Source organism: Corvus kubaryi, unplaced genomic scaffold (assembly GCF_017639235.1).
Source record: "Corvus kubaryi isolate FWS band 111438036 unplaced genomic scaffold, C.kubaryi_AGA036_p1.0 37149, whole genome shotgun sequence".
NCBI classification, from domain to species: Eukaryota; Metazoa; Chordata; class Aves; order Passeriformes; family Corvidae; genus Corvus; species Corvus kubaryi.
The window spans coordinates 618,323-637,599 of record NW_024581039.1 but is presented as its reverse complement, the minus strand read 5'-3'; the positions used below and the strand labels follow the sequence as shown (position 1 = coordinate 637,599).

At 42.3% G+C, this 19,277-nt stretch overlaps 1 protein-coding gene across 9 annotated transcripts in view; it reads right to left on the bottom strand.

Annotated features, from left to right (window-relative positions):
* Positions 1 to 6,472: 6,472 nt before the first annotated feature.
* Positions 6,473 to 19,277, bottom strand: part of ZNF532 (zinc finger protein 532) — a 34,275-nt gene continuing 21,470 nt past the window's right edge. For 5 of the 9 annotated variants that reach the window (XM_042021540.1, XM_042021543.1, XM_042021542.1 and 2 more), the window contains 5 exons: positions 16,839 to 17,001; positions 13,087 to 13,365; positions 9,486 to 9,598; positions 9,003 to 9,150; positions 6,473 to 8,742 (listed from right to left, as the gene is read on the bottom strand). In XM_042021540.1, coding sequence (XP_041877474.1) covers positions 8,248 to 8,742; positions 9,003 to 9,150; positions 9,486 to 9,598; positions 13,087 to 13,365; positions 16,839 to 17,001 — 1,198 coding nt within the window. In that variant the 3' untranslated portion in view covers positions 6,473 to 8,247. Of the gene's footprint in view, positions 8,743 to 9,002; positions 9,151 to 9,485; positions 9,599 to 10,647; positions 11,875 to 13,086; positions 13,366 to 16,838; positions 17,002 to 19,277 lie in introns of those variants that run through there. The other 4 variants (XR_006014954.1, XR_006014953.1, XR_006014952.1 and 1 more) reach the window with 4 other exon arrangements.

Genomic DNA, 19,277 nt, shown 5'->3' with positions numbered 1-19,277 from the left:
GCTTCCGCGGCCAGGTGAACTACAACTCCCAGATGTACCTTAGCGAAAGGTCCTGATGACGAGGCCCCTTGCTTCTTGGCTCTGGAGGTGCCTGAGCAGCTGGCTGTACGAAGGAACCGTCGGTGGGCGCTCAGACGCCCCGGCTCGGCGGGAAGACCCGCGCCCGCCCGAGAAGCATCGGGACGGCTGCACCGGTCTCCCGGATGGCGTGTTTTGGGTCAGGCGATTGCCGCGGGCAACCCGGGGCCGCCGCTGCGTGTGCGCAGCTCATTGGCGGGACGGGGAGGGTGGGGCGGGGGCGCGCGGGAGGCGCGCACGGTGAGGGGCGGACGGGGGTGGCCAGCAGTGGCCGGCAGGGGGCGTTGTGCTGAGCGCGGGAACGGCGTGAGGGGCCGTGTACGCGGAGGGGTGTGAGGGCATCAAAGGGGGCACCGCAGTCTCCTCCTCAGCCGCTGTGAGCGGAATCATCTCATGGCAGCAGCTAGCGGTGACCTCAGTGTTTGCTCAGGGACCGCGACACGGCCTCGATCAGAGAAGAGCGCAGAGACCCAGAAAAGCCGCAGGCGTGTGTGGCGCCCCCTCGGTGCCCTCTGCAGGCATGGCGGCCGGCAGGGATGGGCCGGGGCTGCTCAGAGCGTGCCTGGCAGTGTGTCAGACCCCCAGCAGCACAGGGAGACTTCACACACATTTCCAGTTCGTCACTGAATGGTTGCATGAGCCTGAAGCAGCAAGCAGCCGCACAGATACAGGTGACAGCCCAGAGCCTGATTTCCTGGGAATTAAATGGACCAAACCAAGTCAGGCATTCACCAAGTTTAGAATTAGCCCCTGAAGACTGAGAATGGGAGAACAGAGGACACATGGAAATGCTACTAAGATAAATGGAAACAAACAGTTTGTCTGACCGGAGCGGTGTTTTTGTAATTTGCCAGAAATTCATCAAGACTTTTCTGTTGGTGAACAGTTGGACTGACTAAGAGAGGCAGAACTGGCATTAGATCACATGGGAAGCTGTAATGCTCTCAGGAATGAACAGAAATGGCAAATTGGGAAGAAAGCTCCAAGGACACGAGCTAGGCATGATCTAGATAAGATCCATCACCTTCTCACCTGATTATTCTTCCAGTGACACCAGTATTCTTTTACTTACTGCACAGGAGTTCCTCTAAGTTTACGTGATTTCAGGTTAGTTCTCTGCTGTCCTTTAAATACTCAGAGAAAAGCATTTGTTACTCTACCCCTTCAGCAGATCCAGTATTCAGAAGTAATTACTTAGAGAGAAGGAAAATATACAAGACAAAACTCAAAGGGGGTGAAAAGATTCTGAATTGTCTTTGTGCAATTAAGAGTTTAATTATAAAGGTGTGTAACAAAGTTACGTGTTCTATACGAGTGGGATCTGCCCACTGAAATGTTGGATTGACTCTCGCCCAGCAAAAGGTTTTCTGCAATTCCTCTGAGTAGGTTTTTCATACCATAGTACTTAGACAGATTTTTTTTTCAATAGAGGTTTTTGCCTTTGTGTACAAATCTGCTTGCCTTTATTTTTATAAAAAAACCCTGAGAAAACAGAGATTGAAAATGGTGGTTGGGACAAAATTATCAGGCTGTACAATCAACATAAGGGAGACTAACAAATCTCAGTCTCTAAAAACCTCATTGAGCATACCAGTAATTTACACTAGGGTTCAGACCACTAACTCAGAGGCAATTAGAACCAATCTGAGAAAAACATCTTTGTTAAATTTGCTTTGCTATTGGAAGGAAATCTATGTTATTTCTGGTGGTTATAGCTGTACATTCCACTTTAGCTGTTAATTCCTTATATTAATGCAGGGTATCATATCTGCATCAATATGCAAAAAACCACGAGAAACCAGCTTTTGTTCCAGAACAGTGTGTATCACACCCAAATTTCTACTAAAGTAGAATAGACTTAATCCTTACCTTGTGTTTAATTATATATTTGCATTTAACAGTAAATATTTGACACTTTTACCTGGTCACACAAGGAATGGCTGAACATAAATGATGAATTTTCATCCTAGACTAGAGTTGCACTGCTGCAACACACAGAACAAAGGCAAATGGCTGTGATAGAAGAATGATCTCTGAGTGTTCTTTTTGGGTAGTGCTTTAATTCACCAAACAGGCAGAAAATTATTCTTGCCTATTGTGAAGCAGGAATATCAATTTTGGAGCCAAAAGATAAGCCACTCAGCAGAGAGATGGCAGCAGCTGAGAGAACGTAAGTGACCAAGCCTGGTCAGAACAATTCATTGCAGTCATGCCTGATGGAAAGACTTAAAAGTGGAAGTCCAGGTGATAAAATCTAATCCTGTAACAAGCGGAGGGAAGAAGCAGAGTTAGTGTATGGAGAATTTAGAAAAGCGAGAAGGCAGCTTTGTGTTGAGATCTGGGAGGATCAAAGCTGCTTATTTTTTTGTTCACATAGATGGGACTTTCTTTTGTCCAAGGCATGAACTCACAATTAATTCTGTGATTACGGTTTCTTCGCCTGTTGGTTTGACTGTGCTTGGTGTTTGATAGCTCAGAACACACTTGGACTCCCCCACTGTTTGTGGTGAAGCAAGAGAAACATATTAGGAAGCTGCCTTTTCCAGAGATGCTGGGAATCACCCACACCTCTGTTGGTGGCTTTGTTATTTTACCATCTGCATTATTTCAATTATTAAAGGTTACATGTATTTTGAAATCTTCCCCTATGCTGGATGTTTGACTTCAATATTTGTGCAGTAGATCTTCTGGAACTCTGCAGCTAGAAAATTATGCTAGCTTTTTAGTACACAGAAATTGTAGTTCTTGACATTCTGGCAGATTTGCCAGACCTTTGCAAACAGCCAGGCATTAGTGCTACCTGTATGTATAATATTGAATGGCAGCTCTTCGTTTTCCAGAGGATTGGTCGTGGGCACAGAACTCACCCCTTTTCTGGATACTTTTAATACTTGTATTTCATTGCAGTTTTGTAACAGTAGAAAGACTATTTGCTTCCTGCATGCCCATGGATGCACACCCCCACTTTGGAGGCCATTGCTTGGGAGCATGTGTGGCTTTTGTCTTGTGTCACTCCACTCCTGAGTCTTGTCATGTGCCTTGGGAGCTGGCAAGGACCTGTTCACAGGCACAGTTTGCAACCCCAGCGTCACTTTCTAAGTGTATGAGTCAATATTTTGAGTCTGCTTTGCGACCCAGTGTCTGCAGAGCTAATTGGATTTCAGCTGAGTGGATTTGTTTCAGAGAATAGTTTATTTGTGAAAATAATTTCTTTTTCTCGGGAAAAAGGGTAAGGGGAGGGAGGGATCCACTATCTGAACATTCAATTGAATTTAGCAAATAGTGTTCTCTTTTCTTTCCCCTTCTCCCATGGAACAGGGAAAAAAAATCAGAAACAATCACTAAATCAGGAAATATTGTTGTGCTTGACCTGCAATATTGGTCTGGCCCGCAGAGCTATGGCACTTTTAGCCAAATGCTGGACTGACCCGGGGAGAGCAATGCTGATAATGCACTGCATCCATATCCCCACCATCACATTAGAGCCATTGAATACAAAATAGCACAATTTGAGAACAGAAAATAAATGAACTGCATAAAGTCTTTTGCCAAATCATATAAGGGGACATATCTGAGAAGGGTACCATGCTCAGCTTATTTGGCTAATTGTCACATTACTGTTTCAAATACATTTCTTCCTTCAAAATAGAATCCTGGGGCTCAGAGAAGAGAGCTGTAGTGCCTCCGGTTCATTTTCCAGGTGAATCTGGGTCATTCCCAATGCAGTGCCTCACTGCAATGCCCTCAAATGGGCCATTTGGTCCCCAGTGAGGAAAGCTGTCTTTTTTCCCAGCTATGAAAGAAATAACATAAAAACCAGGTTTTGTACAGTCACTGTTGAGGAGGAAATCCAGGGGTTTTTTTCAAAGGGAAGAAGTGCCCAGGGATGAGATGAGAAGTGTCTCCTCCTTTCGTGCTCCTGCATCCGCATGCACTTCTGGCTGCAGAATCTACTTTGTACACAAAGCTCGGGGATGTAGGTCGGGAACGCTCGTGCCTTCTATGGTTGACAAGTTCTGTACTTAATTTCTCTTGTCAATCCATTCCCCACTGTTCCTAGTCGCCCGTCAGGGAGGCTGCGCAGATAACCTTTGAGTAATAATCTGAAATTCAAATACAAAGAATTGACTACTGAACTGCCCTAATATTTGAGAGAGGTTTTAAACTAAAATAGGTTTTTCTGTGTGCTGTTATTGGCCTGGCAGCTGTGTGTGTACGCTAAGTGTACTGAGAAAGGTAATATTAACAGAATGAAAAGGTCAGAGTTATATAAAAATCCTTTAAAAAGTAAATAGGCTTGCCAAACTTAATTCCCCACTGGTAGACTGAGGTTAAGAACTGAGAACGTTTGGGCCTTTGGCAGGTCAAATTGTACATCTGTAAATTCCCTCCTGAAATACAAACACCAGACAAGTGTAGAGAAGTACAGTGATCGTGGCCAGCCAGATTTAGCTCCGGCTGTACCTACAGGCAAGCAGGCCAAGGCTCAACAGCTCCCAAGGGAGGTATCTGGGGGCACCATGCGGGGTGGGCACAGCACACCTGCGCCATGCCCAGGCACCCCAGGAACAAGGGAGGCAGATGCATATGGGAGTCATTAAAGGTGTCATGCACTGGACAACACAAATGCATTGATTTAATTAGACTTACTTCTGGCTGAGCTTAGAGGTGCAGCATAGCCCCAATGCGCATGGCAGGACATGAAGGATTGAGGCATGCTAGAGTGAGGCAGTGGGTGGCAGGCTGAGAATGCACCCTGCATGGGGGAGCACACATCACAGAATCACAGAATCTGCTGAGTTGGAAGGGGCTCACAAGGACCATCAAGTCCAACTCCTGGCTCTGTGCAGCACCATCCCCAAGAATCACACCCCAGAGTATACCAACATTTTGTGCACACTGTCAGGCTTGGGGCTGTGATCACTTCTCAAGGGAGCCTGTTCCAGTGCCCAGCCACCTTCTGGGTCAAGAACCTTTCTCCAGCATCCAACCTAAACCTCCCCTGGGACAACTTCAGGCCGTTGCCTCGGGTCTTGTCCTGGAAAGGGTCTGGAATTGCGCTTGCCTCTCCTCTGAGCCCACTGCTCATGTGGCAAGGCATTTTGCTTCCTGTGAGGTTGATTGCACAGAGTGCAGTGGGTCTGGCTGACACCGACGTGTCCTACTTCCCCCCATTGTTCCTTCTGTCCAGTCTCACAGCCTTTCTCAAGGGCATCTTTATTGTGGCAAATTGCACAGTTTGGAAGGTGTTTTGGTAAGGCCCTGCGCACATTGAGGAGGGCCAGCTCCATGCTGCCTCGCTGGGCTATTGTGAACTTCCATGCTATTTTTTTCTGTTATTTCCCCACTGGTAAGTGAGTGCATGTCCCCATGGTTTGTGGGGTTTCCCCCCCACACCACTTACTACAGCCTCACTGACTTATTTTGGTGCTATTTCTCAAAGACCCACATCCACACAGCCCAAGCCAGGTGACTGGCAGCCAGGCACTGCCCATATGCCCTGAGGTGAGGTGTTAACTTAGCAGGTGAAAAAACAGTTTTATTGAGGCTGTGTTGGCAGGTGGACTTGAGCCTAGGTGCTGTTATTGGTTGGGCAGTGTGTGTGCAGCTGGATATTTGGGCAGAGGCCTCAGTGTGCTCCCTGCCTCTCTGAAGAGCAGAAGGGATGGAACCAGAAGGCACACAACAGGAGGAGATACATAGCCTTAGTTCCTGTTGCAATTTGAGGTTGCACTGTTAAGCACCTTTGTTACCAACCATAAGAGTGGCTGCAAAATGGTGGAGTCTACATGATCCCTTTCCTAACTCACAGAGAGGTCTTATGAGGTTTAATCCATTACTGTTTAATCTTCAGAGGAAAGGGGGAAAAAAGAGTATTTCTGTAATCACTGACAGTTAGTGTCACAATGTTGATTAAAAGCAAACAACTCAAATGTCAGATCTTAGACAAAACTAAGTTTAAACATTTTTTCTATAGTTTACAAGAGGAAATAATTCCTTTAGGCATGCCTACTGAGATGTGTGCTTTTTTACCCTATCTCACGTTGCTTTAAAACCTTCTGTTCACATCCTGCTTTTCAGGACATCGTCCTCCTGTTAAGGAGGTATATCAGCTCTGACACAGAAATGTGTCTGGAGCTTATGGGGCAATTCAAGACCCTGTATCCCTTAAAACTTTCAAGAGATTACTGGCTGGACAGTTAAATTGATCTGCCAGTTAGACCTGAAGAGAGCTCACTGCCAAGCAGCTGGGCTGCACTCCCTGGCTGTGCAAGAGCTCCTCTGGGGACATGAGTGGCAGCGTGACGTCCTGGCACCACGATGCCATTTGCATTGTCAGGTTACTTCCAGGTGTAAGACAGTGAAAAGGGAAAATAAAGAAAAGTATTAGTAATGGCTGTGAAAACTGAACTTTTATTATCTGTTCACTGTATACAAAACACCATTCTGCATAGTGATAACTCATTTGTTGTACAGTTGACAGTGCACATCAACAAACAAGTATTCAGAGGTATCCACTAAATGGGAAGGGCAGTGGTAGCAGTGGCCAGCACACGCTGAGGTGCTGTGCCTGCTGCGTGCTGTAGGATGAAGTACCTCACAAGCACTCGATATGCCAGTAATATAAATGGGCTAACAAGCATCTATCCAGGAGCCAAATTAGGAATGAAGATGGAGAGAGCAGAACTAATGTATCTGATACACAATTGGCAGAACGATTAAGTTTTACAGAGGTGGCTGAGAGGATCCATGTCTTTTTAAACACTTTAAATTTTAAAACTATTAAAATTTAATGATAAATAACAGAATCTCACAAAACTTTTGGGGCAAAATGCTCCACATTTATTTACATATGAAATGTGTTTAATACAGTCGTAATGGACATAGTGTATAGTAACATCTGACCGCAGCAAGACTTTTAAGGAACCCAACAATTACTACTGTTTATCATGCAGCTATCTATATACACACAATTTGTTTTAAAAAAAAGTACAAAAAATTTTTTTGTAGGGTTACATACAAGGTATAAAATGCAAAAGCAAACTAGAAATATACTCTCACAGAGAACTCTATCTGAAAGGGACAGTATGGTACCTTTTTGTACTTGTGCAAGCAAAACTAGTGGTGCTGGACAGGAGTTTGCAATGTCTGGCCGAGCTCTGCAGGGCCTGTGCTAAAGCTGCAAGCCCCAGTCCCAGTGCTGGCTGGGGCTGGCTCCTTCCCAGTTGTGGCTGCGTGTGACACAGAGCACCAGAACGTTTGGCATGATCATGTGGAGCTGGCAAATCTCAACCCCGGTAGCAAGGGTTAACTATTTCTTTTCAATAACCAGCAAGGAAAATACATAATGCTGTGTACTCACTTCTATATGTTTAATAAATTACATGACAAAAAACATCATCATTATAAACCTATTCCTCTAATTACATCTTATTTCTTAAATCCAGAGCAGCCCAGCCCTTTTGTAACAATTTGAGCTTTGATCACAAGCACCTGATGACCTAAGAAAATCATTTCATGATACACAGAGTTGGGCATTTATACTCTTCAAAAGTACTTGACCACTCCAGGGGGTGTACACCTGTTCTGGTGTTGCCACCTAAAAACCAGCACTTCATTTTACACATGTAATGCTACTTTTTTTTTTTTTTAAATATATTTTGTAAGAAAAAGTTTAAAAGCTTCCTTAAGACATTTGGAAGCCCAAGTTCTTCAGAATTTAAAATCTCCCCTTAGCTTGCTTCCTCTCTCCTCTCCGCTCCAAGCACCTCCTTCTGATGCATTAGCTAAACTTTCTTTCAAAAACCAAACAGTTTGAGAACCTAAGGAACTGCCCCAGCATTCAGAACTCTGTTTTAAAGAAACTTACTACAAAAGAACAGAAACAAAACAGAAAAAAACCAATTTTTCCACTAGATACTTATACAAACACATAACAAAGGAGTATAAAAATTATTAGTTTAAATATATACAAACTCTTTTCAACTCAAATACTGCTTCAAAGGTTCTGAGGGTATAGACAATGAGGTGAAGGGGACACTTTTATGCAGAATATATTGCAACAGCCTGAACAGTACTGTTAACACTATTATACCTTGAACTTTCTGTAGCAAAAATGTCATTAGTATTCCAATGTGGAGCGAGATTTCTGCATCCCAAACAATCTGATCACTTTTCAGCTGAACTCATTCTTTTGGACTTGATGAAGGCCATGCCATGTGTTCTCATGTGAGTGTTTAAGGCCGCTTCAGTTTCAAAAGTCTTTGCGCACACTTTGCATCTTCTGTCCGATGCCGCGCTGTCGGACGAGTCATCCTCATGATTGGGTTTGTTTTCTTGCTGATTATCCTCCCCAGACCCATTCTGTTTTGATACTGGCTGAGGCTCCTTCAGCTTATGTACAATGAAGAGATGTCTGGAAAGGGACACATGAGATGTGTAGCAGAGTCCACATTCCCTGCATTGGTATGAAGAGCCATCAGATTTATGCTGAGGAATATGTTCATGAAACTGGAGAAGATTTTCTGTTGTAAAGCCACAAACTGCACACTTGTGAACTTTAAAAACATTTATCTTCAGCTTCTTTAATGGCTGAGTGATTGCACCTCGTGGAGGTCTGAACTCCATTACAGGTTCTTCCAATTTACGCTTTGGACTAGGAACCTAACAAAAAGACAGAAATGGTGTATCATGTAAACATAAATATGCAATTATTTTCATAACTATTTGTGACTTGCAAATGTCAGAACCTTTTCCTTGGCAGATTCTACAACAACTCTGATAAACAATCCTTTTGAGGCTCTACTTCACAGAAGATGAGACAGTTATGGCATCAGAGTACCTGTATTTATTTAAAGATGCTGAATATATACCCACAAAAAACCCCCATTCTCAGTGATTGAATGAGTCTTCTAAGTGATTACCTTTGTGTCTTCTTTTACTTCTGTTTCTTCCATATTGGTAGATTCAGTCATTTCTTTCACATCAGGGTCTTTAATGCCATGCATCAACTGAATATGTTTTTCCAACATCAACCTCTTGGTAAAAGTACGTCTTGAATCTGGGCAGTGCCTGCAGACACACACACACACACACACATTCAAGTGTCATGCTTAACAAGTGCCTTTTGTAGAAGAGTGGTTGTGTATTTATTTGAGAGACTCCTGAAAACCAGGTTCCCCAAGGTGGAACTGCAAACGCTCAGCTCAGCCAAGTTTCCGATTGCAGACTTTACACACTGCACTCTCAGGAGCCTGACATGTTTCTGCAAACAGGACAGCTAATTGGTCTGGCCTGTCCTGAGCATCTGAACGAATGGGACACTGGCTCTTACACAGTTAAGGAAAGATGTTCAACTAACAATGGTTTTTGTATTCCCTTTCTAAATAAATAAAAACAGAACTTACGAGCACGTATAAACCTTCCTAATGCCTTTGTGCTTGATACGATTGTGCCGACATAAACTATGGGATGAACTGAAAGATTTGTCACATTGTCGACAAGGATGCTTCTTCATTTGCTTTAAAAAAAAGAAGAGAAAGACTTTCATTAAAAAAGCTCAGTAAAAGTGCTGCATGCGTTGAACCTTTGGATAAATAGGAAAGAAACACCACTTACCCGTTTTTGGTAGTGTACTTCATGTACACCCCTCCTTCAACAGCATTGTACAAGTCAGAGCTGGACCTCATTCAAAGCAGTGTGGCCACCATGAGCTACACACACACACCCCTGTCCCCAGCTGTAAACTGGTGTCATGGACGGTGGGTGAAGAGAATTTCTTCCACCAAAGAAACAGGGAAGATCAGAGACTAATTCTGGATCAGTAAAAGGCAGCAGGATGAGGGATTTACTTTCCCTTCCCATCACCAAACCATGTCCTCAGCTGCTGACTAGGAGCTCCTCAGCCACAAACAGGGAGGGGTGAAGAGCATGGAAGACGAAGGACCAAAACTGAACCTCACAGACACACTAACAGGTCTCAGAAAAGTCATGACAAAATGAGAGGTATGATCTGATGCCAACTTGATGGCCATCTGTTTGGGGAATTCTGTGGGGTGGATGTTGCAGCTGGTCAAGTGGAAGGAAAAAGGAAAGGAAGAAGCTAAGAAGGATGGAACAGTCACACAGCAGTAGCTGTGTGGCAGTGAGCAGAGGCATGAAGCCCATGGTCAGAAACGCAGGAGGAAGATAATGCTCAGCAGTACCTGGGGGCACTATGTAGGGTAGCCAGCTGTGACCTCACACTTGTTCTAAATTCCTTGGGGAGACTCCAGATAGAGACCTAAATAGGATTTTGGATGCATTAGTTTCTGCAATGGCAGCTAAACCCAAAAGAATTGAAAAATTAGTTCTGTAATTAAGTGCAGCTTAGATCTGTTGCACAGCATCTTGTCTTGACAGGAAGAGGATGATCGACGAGCAAGTTGGAGTTGGTAATTCCTACGTATGAAACGTCTGCCTTTTCACAGAAACACACCTGCACACAAGTCGGAGGAAGCTCAGCATATACCTGCCTGGTGGAGGGCAGACACACATGATCCAGTTTCAGACAGGAGTTGTACAGGCTTGTTGGAACAATCCCTTGTCTGGGCTGGTAGCTTTTTTTTTTTTTTTTGCTGCACTTTTAAGATCAGGCAGAGAGTCACACCAAGGTGGCTACGAAATCTCCTACCCTACAGCTGGCTCCCTTCATCCAGGATCCTCAGGAGAGGATACAGGAAATCTGAATCTGTCTTCTGTGTAGACAGTTCCCAATAAGGGCTGGAAACTCAAGGATCTGTCCAAATGGTATATACACGGCAATACCTCTCCTATGAATACCTCTGCATAATCCAGCCTGGGATCAGCTAGGGGTTGTTACAGCTCTTTCACTCTGGTCCTGCAAAAGCAGAAATTAGAAGTTTGAAACTAAGTATTTTCAAATACCTTGCATGACAATGGATTTTGTGAATAGCTCATGAATTGCTTAATTACAGTTTTAAACAATCATCCTGCCATTTTAGAGCATTTAACCCACACCTACCATTTTTAAGAAAATCAGACTATAAATTAGTTCCTCTATTTATTAGATACATATAACATACCTGGTTATCTTATGCTCATTTCTATTCTCTCTATAGTAAAAGTTTAGCTTTTCAACATAGTCTTTTTGACAGCTAACAATTACTTAAAATTTTGACAAGTTGGGAAGGAATGTAGCACCTGGTCTGTAATACCCCATTTCTGAAAGACAGGGAGTTGGATCTCTGTTCATTTTAATATCTATCTGACATGGAGTTGTATTCCTGTTCATTTTAGTATCTATCTGCCTCCTGCATTATTCAAGGAACTGCTTGAATGAGGATAAAAAACAGCACCTGAATGGAAGCCATGAAAGAGGCCTTCAGGCCAGGATTTGAGTGCAACAATTATCTAATATTTCATAATAAGGGCTGTTCTTGAGGTAACGCTGCACATTAACATCAGATAGAGAAAGACACAGATTTAAAGCTAATATTTAGAAAGCATTATTGATACGTTACTAACCTTATTTTACATGCCTTTGGCTACTCTGCTGTGGATGGAATCAGACTGAATATCGCTCTCTAGTTCACTCTGAAGTGACAGTTTCATTGGGAGGTTGTGCTGTTTTGTTTTTAAGAATTGCATAAATGTACAATGCATTCGGTCTTAAACTCATTTCTGATTGCCAGTAAAAGCTCCGCTGAGTTAATATTTGGGCAGCAGGAAGCTGAAGGAATGGGGTGGGAGTTACTGGAGGCAAGGATGATGGGGTGCTATTTGCTTGAAGTTGTCCTAAGAAAATTGAAGATGACACTCAGTAGTCCAGCATTTTCAGCTTTTCCATAAAATGTTTATAAACAGAATAAAATCATTTGCAGAACAGCTTTAGAGATAATAACTATAATACAAACCTCTGGAAATATGCAATCATTTATTACAGCACATTAGCATCCTGCAAACTACGGATTTTCACTCGGGGTGTTTCTCCTCCACTTAGACAAAATAAGCCTATTATCCCTCCCAGTCCTGGTCTTTTGCTGCAGTGCAGCACAGTACATCAGTTTAACTCCCTGGTTCCCAGCTGAGGAAAGAGCCACAGCATTGCCACCAGCACACAGCAAAGGTGAAGGTGAAGACTGGCTTGGCAGGTGGCTGCCACATGTCCGCAAGGGGCTGGAGCCTGCCACAGCTAAGCAGGGTCACTACTGCCTTCCTGCCTGCCAGTCTTTTTAATTTCAAGGACAAGGACAAGGCAACTCTGGAAACATCACACAGCTATGTAACTGGAAATGCTATTGAACTCAGGAAGAACATCAAACAGTCTCTCTGCTGACTTGAGGATGCAACATTCCCATATTTCACTTTCAATCCATTTTAAGTAAGATATCTCAAGTCCACCTGCTTTAAATACAAAATTCGACTTGTTAACTCAGCTGAACTTTCAAGTGTAAGACTAGAGCAACAGCTCAACTGTAGAATGTGTCTGCCTTTAAATGATAAACACCAGTTGGCACTCACTGGACCAGTAAAACAAGACTGAGTCTCCACTCCCTGAGGCTAACAGACACTGAGCTTCAGAACAGAATAGAATCAAATTGTTTAAGTTGGAAAAGATCTTTAAGATTGGGTCCAACCGTTATCCCGGCACTGCCACATTCACCACACCACCTTAAAGAGAGGGAACTGAGAAGGCACAATGAAGAAATAAGAATCTGGATCAGATTAGATGGCTTGGATGAAATACAGCAGTATCTCTCACTCTTTCCATCTTGAAAAAATTTCGGTACTGAATGAACAAGCCTAATTGATTTTCTCCGTAGAATGATGTAGAAACTGAAAAAAACTAAGCAGCCAAAGAAAAAAAGATGAAATAGATATAAGAACAGAGAATAATAATGCTGGGACTTAAAGGAATTATTTGCAAAAACACAAACAGAATTTAGAAACAAATACTTCACCTTTCAGGTTTGATTCACTTTTTTGTATTTGAATATATTCTTTTACCTTTCCATGTTCTTTCCTCATGTGGGAGATGTAAACATCTCTCTGAGTGAAGAGCCTGTCACACTCCCAACATGTCCAGCCAGGACTAGCAACTTTTTTAGGCTCTGCTTTCTTTATGGGAGAAGGAGATTTCTTCTCCAGCTTTTCTGTTCCGTTGACAGATTTTGTGTCCTCCTTGTTGTGACTGGCTGAGTTCTGAGTTGTGGGTTTAGTACTGAGAGGCAGATTTATCCCCAGGTTTGGTGGCCCCTCAACACTTTTCAAAGTTCCATGCATAGACTACAACAAAGGAGAGAAAAAAAAAAAGGTACAAAAATAACATAGACACACACTGTTGTACTCAACCAAAAACCTTCAGTTACTTCTTTGGCATACTATTATCATCAGATCACATTCTTAAAGAAACAGCGTTAAGTAAAGGCAAGACCTAGCAAGAGCTAACAATAACAGGTACCATATGCAGGTATTTTCACAAAAAAATAAGAGACTTACTTTGTAGGTTAAGTTGCGGTTTAACAGGGGCGAAAAAGGGCTCAAGAAGTACTTTATGCTCATTTCCTGCTTTACTTACCTGATATATTAGTTGAGCATCCTCATTCCAGACTATGTGACTGGAGTTTTCCAAGAAGGAAAGGCTTTTTTACTGACCAAATGTTGACTTGGCATATTGGTAAGAAGGACAAGGCAACTCTGGAAACATCACACAGCTATGTAATTTAGGATATATTAACATTTTAAGTTGAGGCTGAGGTTAAGCCCTGCCTTACTCCCCAGTCAGGTAATGAGCACACTCATTTAGGGCTACCTTGTCATTAGAAGCCGTTAGAAGCCAAGGTGTGCGGGGCTGACAGGGCCCCAGAGCAGATCAGAGGGGTCTGACCAGCTGTTCTCCAGCCCCTGAAGCTTCTGGGTGGGAAGCTCTCCTCAGGGACTTATGTCTGCACTTTAAGTCAATGGTCAGTAAGAAGGGAAGAATCCTCCTTCCCCCATTTCCAAACCAGTGCAGTGTGCTGGTGTGACACCTGAGCCTTCCAACAAAGTGACTTGTTCAGGAATGGCTGGGGGGCTTCAGCTGTGTGTCTGAGTTCCACACGTGGATATGGACACAGCAGGAATGAGGATGGTTGTGGGCCATCAGGGATGACTGCAGCCCAGAGCTAATCCACTGCTGAACAGGGACCCACAGTTGAGGTCTCACATCTAAAAGGCTTGTCCTTTACCGGGACAGTGTTCTGATCCTCTCACCTACTGACACTTACTATAACCCTTTTGGAGGATACATTTAACCAGCCCAAACAGAATTCTTTTTCCTTCACATAAAACCCATTCAATACATTCTTGATTCTGGGAATACAGGAGTATCAATCTGATACAAGTACTTTCGTAAATACTTTGGCTCTTGGGGCTACCCACTGGCTCTAGAGCAAGTATCAACCTCATCAGTAGTACATGTTCTTTGTTCAACAGCTTTTAAATAGAAGAAAAGCCAGTAATTAACCCCCCATAACTGTTAGTAAAAAGCAAAGTGCACAGGACCAGCAACTAAGAGCAAAGTGCAGGTGTGTAGTAAAGGAGTAGGCTGGCTTTAGCATCTCACTGCAACAGGGGAGGAGGAAACGAGGTTCCTGTACTCTCACGCAACTGAAGCTGACCTGGAGATTCCATTCCAGCCTAACCTGTCAGCATGTAAAATGTTAGTGCTCAACTTTCCAAATGTCTTTTAAATACAATGCTTGAAATTTGGTTTCTTATTTGGAACTACACCAAGAGCATTAAAGCATAGTATGGAGTCCCAGTGCTGGCCAAACAGGGAGAATTACACCTCCAGGCCAGCCCAGAGCAGTCCTCACCACCTGCTCTCACTGGCTGCTGGAAATTTTCTTGTAGCGAGTTATTACAGGAAAATGAGACATACATTTTGCCATCAAGAAATATTGACATCTGCAGGAATTACTCTGGGTTATTTTCTGCAGTTTTAAATAACCTCCTCCTGAGCTTCCTTCTGTCCCTTTCAGTCCTACTTTCACCCAGGTCTGTCTCTGCCTTAATGGCTTATGTCTAGCCATACCAAACCATTACTGTCTGTGCAGCTAAGCTCTGCCTCTGTCTGGCACTCATACTCTCCCTGAGTCCTTTTTGTGCTTTTATCCTCTCCCCAAATCCTTTTCTGCTTTTATTTATAACCTGTTACTGTTTTTTTCAGTTCCCCTTAACTGAACTCCAATTTACACTGCTTTGCTTCAGTCCCTACTACTATACACACATCCTAAATGCAAAACCAGAAATACTGCTACTGCACATGTATTCTCTAATCCTCTAATTTTAGTCCCAAAAATGTCTGAATCATTTATAGTGAATCATGCTAAAACCCCACTGGTTGAAAGTTCAAGTACTAGCATGGAACACTAAAGCCAAAGAAGTTAAGTAGTGCCCAAGTAGCTGAGCGTATCTTTAAAATGTGAGATGCTGAGCAGCGGGATTTCTGTAAAGACAGCTTCTAGCCCTAACTGCAGTCAGACTGAGCTCCTAAAAGTGTTGTCTTCAGGTCTTACAGAAGTACTTATGTACAGGTATAACAACACTTTTCCAGTAATACCTGAGTCAGGAAAAACTAATTACAGAAACAAGACATACACTGCAATACACAGAATTTGCCTATTTAGTGAAAAAAACCCCAACCATCTGAGTAGATCAAAGGAAATAGAAAACAGAGCTTTGCATTGCTGCCTGAGAGGACCATCTAAGATACCTTGCAGTAAACATGCAAGAACTAGTGCTACTAGTTCTGAAACAAAGACAATATCCAGTCCTTGTATTTCTGAACATCTTGGCTCAGCCCTTCCCTCATTTCCTCCTCAAGCTGAAGACTGGCTTTAAAACCACCTGTTTTTTTCAAGACTTGTGATCTTATTTTCAGCACAACTTTGCAGAATTCTATGGTTACAAGTGACATAGTTGGGACTAAAATGTAAAATGATGGTTTCAGCAGCCAAAAAAGATGTCTGGTTTTTCACTTTGCTGTAGAGAAATTGTACTCAGAAATTTTGTCACTGCCAGAGAAACGCAGCGAGCTCCATGGTGCCATTCTGAACTTTAGGGCCGTGTTCAGGGACCAAGGGTTAATAACGCATAAAAAACTTAGCTTTGGTCTGTATGGTAGAAGGTAACAGTCTGTGTCAAACACACAGTTAACATAGGATAGCCAGGGGACTGCTGATCCTTAAAACCAGGACTTACAAGGATCACAGTGAATCTTTAGTTGTTAACGGTGTTTATGAGGAAATCCACTTAAGAGTTTTTTTTAAAGCACACATGTTCATGTTCCTATGTGAATACACACAGATAACCTCTACATCTAGCAACATACTGCTTCCTGGTGAATTCTGAACATCAAAGGTTTGATTTTGTGATGCACTCAACATTCTCAGCTCCTAACAATTAGAATAATACTTAGAACACTGTAAATAAAGCTCAATATTTGTTAGGATCGGACTAGCTGAGATATTCCCAGTATACCAAAATCAACATTCTTACAGAAAAACCGACTGAGGGATCACAGATATGCTGAAAACAAGACAAAATATAACATTTTAACATTTGAGAACAATATTCACAGATTACCCTCTCAGAATTACTAACATCTTTCTCAGCAGTCTTCTTGTTATTCTGTGCCTTTTCACAGTATGTTCTCACAGCATATATTGCATGACAAATGGTATCTATGAAGGAAACAAGGGAAGATGCCTACACACCTTGATATGATCCATCATAAGCTGTTTCTGTGCATATAGAAGAGAACAGTCTGGACACTTGAAAACAGACACCTTCTGGTTTTCAATGTGCTGATCAAAGTGGCGATAGAGCAAAGGTTGTAGAGTAAACACAGTGTCACACATAGAGCATTTATATATTATTCTAAAAACAGAAGTACAATAAACAATGTCAGTCATGTTGAGGATCTATTTGCAAGAATCATGATGTTAACTTTTTTTCTCATCACAGATAAGATCTGACATGTTTAAGCAATCGTTTCACACTGCCTGAAAAAAGTTAAACTAATTCAAAACATCCTTTAATTTCAAAATATGGGAGCAGTAGAAGAAACAGAAAAATAGAAAAAAATAATTTAAAAACTGCAAACAAGAAGTCAGAAAACAACAGCATGTGCCAGTTACATATACAACAACATCTGCTCAGGATACTCTGACAGTTCAACATCTTCAGTTTCTGAACTCACAACGTAGCTGAAGGATAATATCTCTGCTCCAGGTTACAAAAGCAGTATGTTTTAAGGGAGTGATTCATTCAATAGTAGTTAGTAACATACTTCAAGATAAATATAATTTTGGCAATGTTCATGCCTTTGAGGCTCCTGAATGCCAAGCCTAGACTCTGTCAACGCCCTGAAGCTCCAACAGTGCAGGATGGGATTTTCCTGATCTGCCATTCCAAGCCTTGATGAATCTGTCATAGAAATGTAGAGACACCACCAAACTCTTCCTCTCTTGGAGCACGTGTGACTTTTGAACTTAGGTCCCTCAGCCTCCTGTTCTGACAGCAGTTTTCTAACCAGAGGTCATCAGATGAGAGAGAAATCTAAGCCATCTAACCTGTAGTGCTGCAGAGAAAGTTTAGCTAAAATAAAAGAATCCCAACCACAGGTGCTCAGTACAGCAAGAGGTGCTTCCCCTGTCCTAAAAAAACCACCAACCCACAAACCCCCCTGCCTGCTAAAGTGCTAAATCTTCTCATTTAGCCACATAAATGTTCCCAGTCCTTTCCATATCCCTCTAAGTAATTATCACTGATAGTGCATTGTTCCAGAGTTCTAGGGATCACACTGCACTGTGTTTTGAGATGACAAGAAGACGGGCATCGCTTCCATGTCCAAGCTGTCCTGTAATTCCAAATGAAAAACAGTACACTTCTTCGTATTAACTGGGAAAGACTTTTTTTGTGGTATCAAGTGGTCCCAGTTTCCCACATATGCTAAGATAAATGTATTATTTACACAGCAACCTCTGATTATCAATGTACTACTGTCCTGCTTTCTGTGGTGAACCCTTCACTGCAGATCTGTAGTGAATCTGCTACAAAAAAAATTTGACGTCTTTCTGAATTTATTGCATATAAAAATTGTAACTCTCTAAAAACACCAAGAGCTGAATCTATGCATTTTCTATGGCAGCTAAAATACTTTACTCTGCTTTCACAGAAGCAGGACTATCTGGTAAAGATCCAAATTTCAACAAGTCTCTGGGCAATGACTGTACTCACTTAAATCCATACCAAAACATCTCGCAGTATAAGTTATGACTATACACACCTGGACTATTTCCTTCAGACATAGCAAAAGCATGATTTTCAATCCTTAACAATATACATGCAACTATGTATGCTGGTTTTGGCTTTTTAAAATTTAATTCAAGTAGTCAGTGTTTAACATGCAACTGCCTAAAATGCTGTTCAAAGCTTAAAGGCAGTTGTGCTTCCACAGGATGACATTTACAGGGATGCTGGAGCAAGTCAGGCAGTTCATCCCATCCCATCCCATCCCATCCCATCCCATCCCATCCCATCCCATCCCATCCTCAGGCTGGTTACTCAGCACTGCTCAGGCCCCACAGTATACACCAAAGCAGGCGCGTGGCCTTTTCACTTCCCAAAAATCTGTTTAACAAATTCACGTGTATATAAATACATGTGAAAGGAAAATACTTTCAATCACATAAAAGACATTTAGCATTTGGAAAGCTTCTGCACCAGAGGATAGTATTTCTCCTTCCCAAATTTTTTTCTCTAAAAAAAGGAACTTGTGGGATAATACACGTTTACCAATAGTACAGTAAATATCCATAATTCGGCTTGATAAACAAGAATTTCTGCAGTATTGAAAAAGAGATTAGCCATGAAAAATATCTTACTGCCATACCTAGACACTGTTTACTGAAAAAAAGAAGATCATCTCTGTGGTTTTCTGGGAAACCAAAGCTTAGAGTATGTTACAGGAGAGAGCTTCCCAGAGTTGAAAGACGAGACAGCCATCCATTTCCCTATATTAAAATAATCTCATTTCATCCCACTGAGAATCCCTGCATATAAAAGTAATTTTTCATACACCAATAGTTTAGTGCATCTGTTCTGAAGCAACTGTTTGTAATGTAATTGTAAATCACACAGTTCCAAGTAAA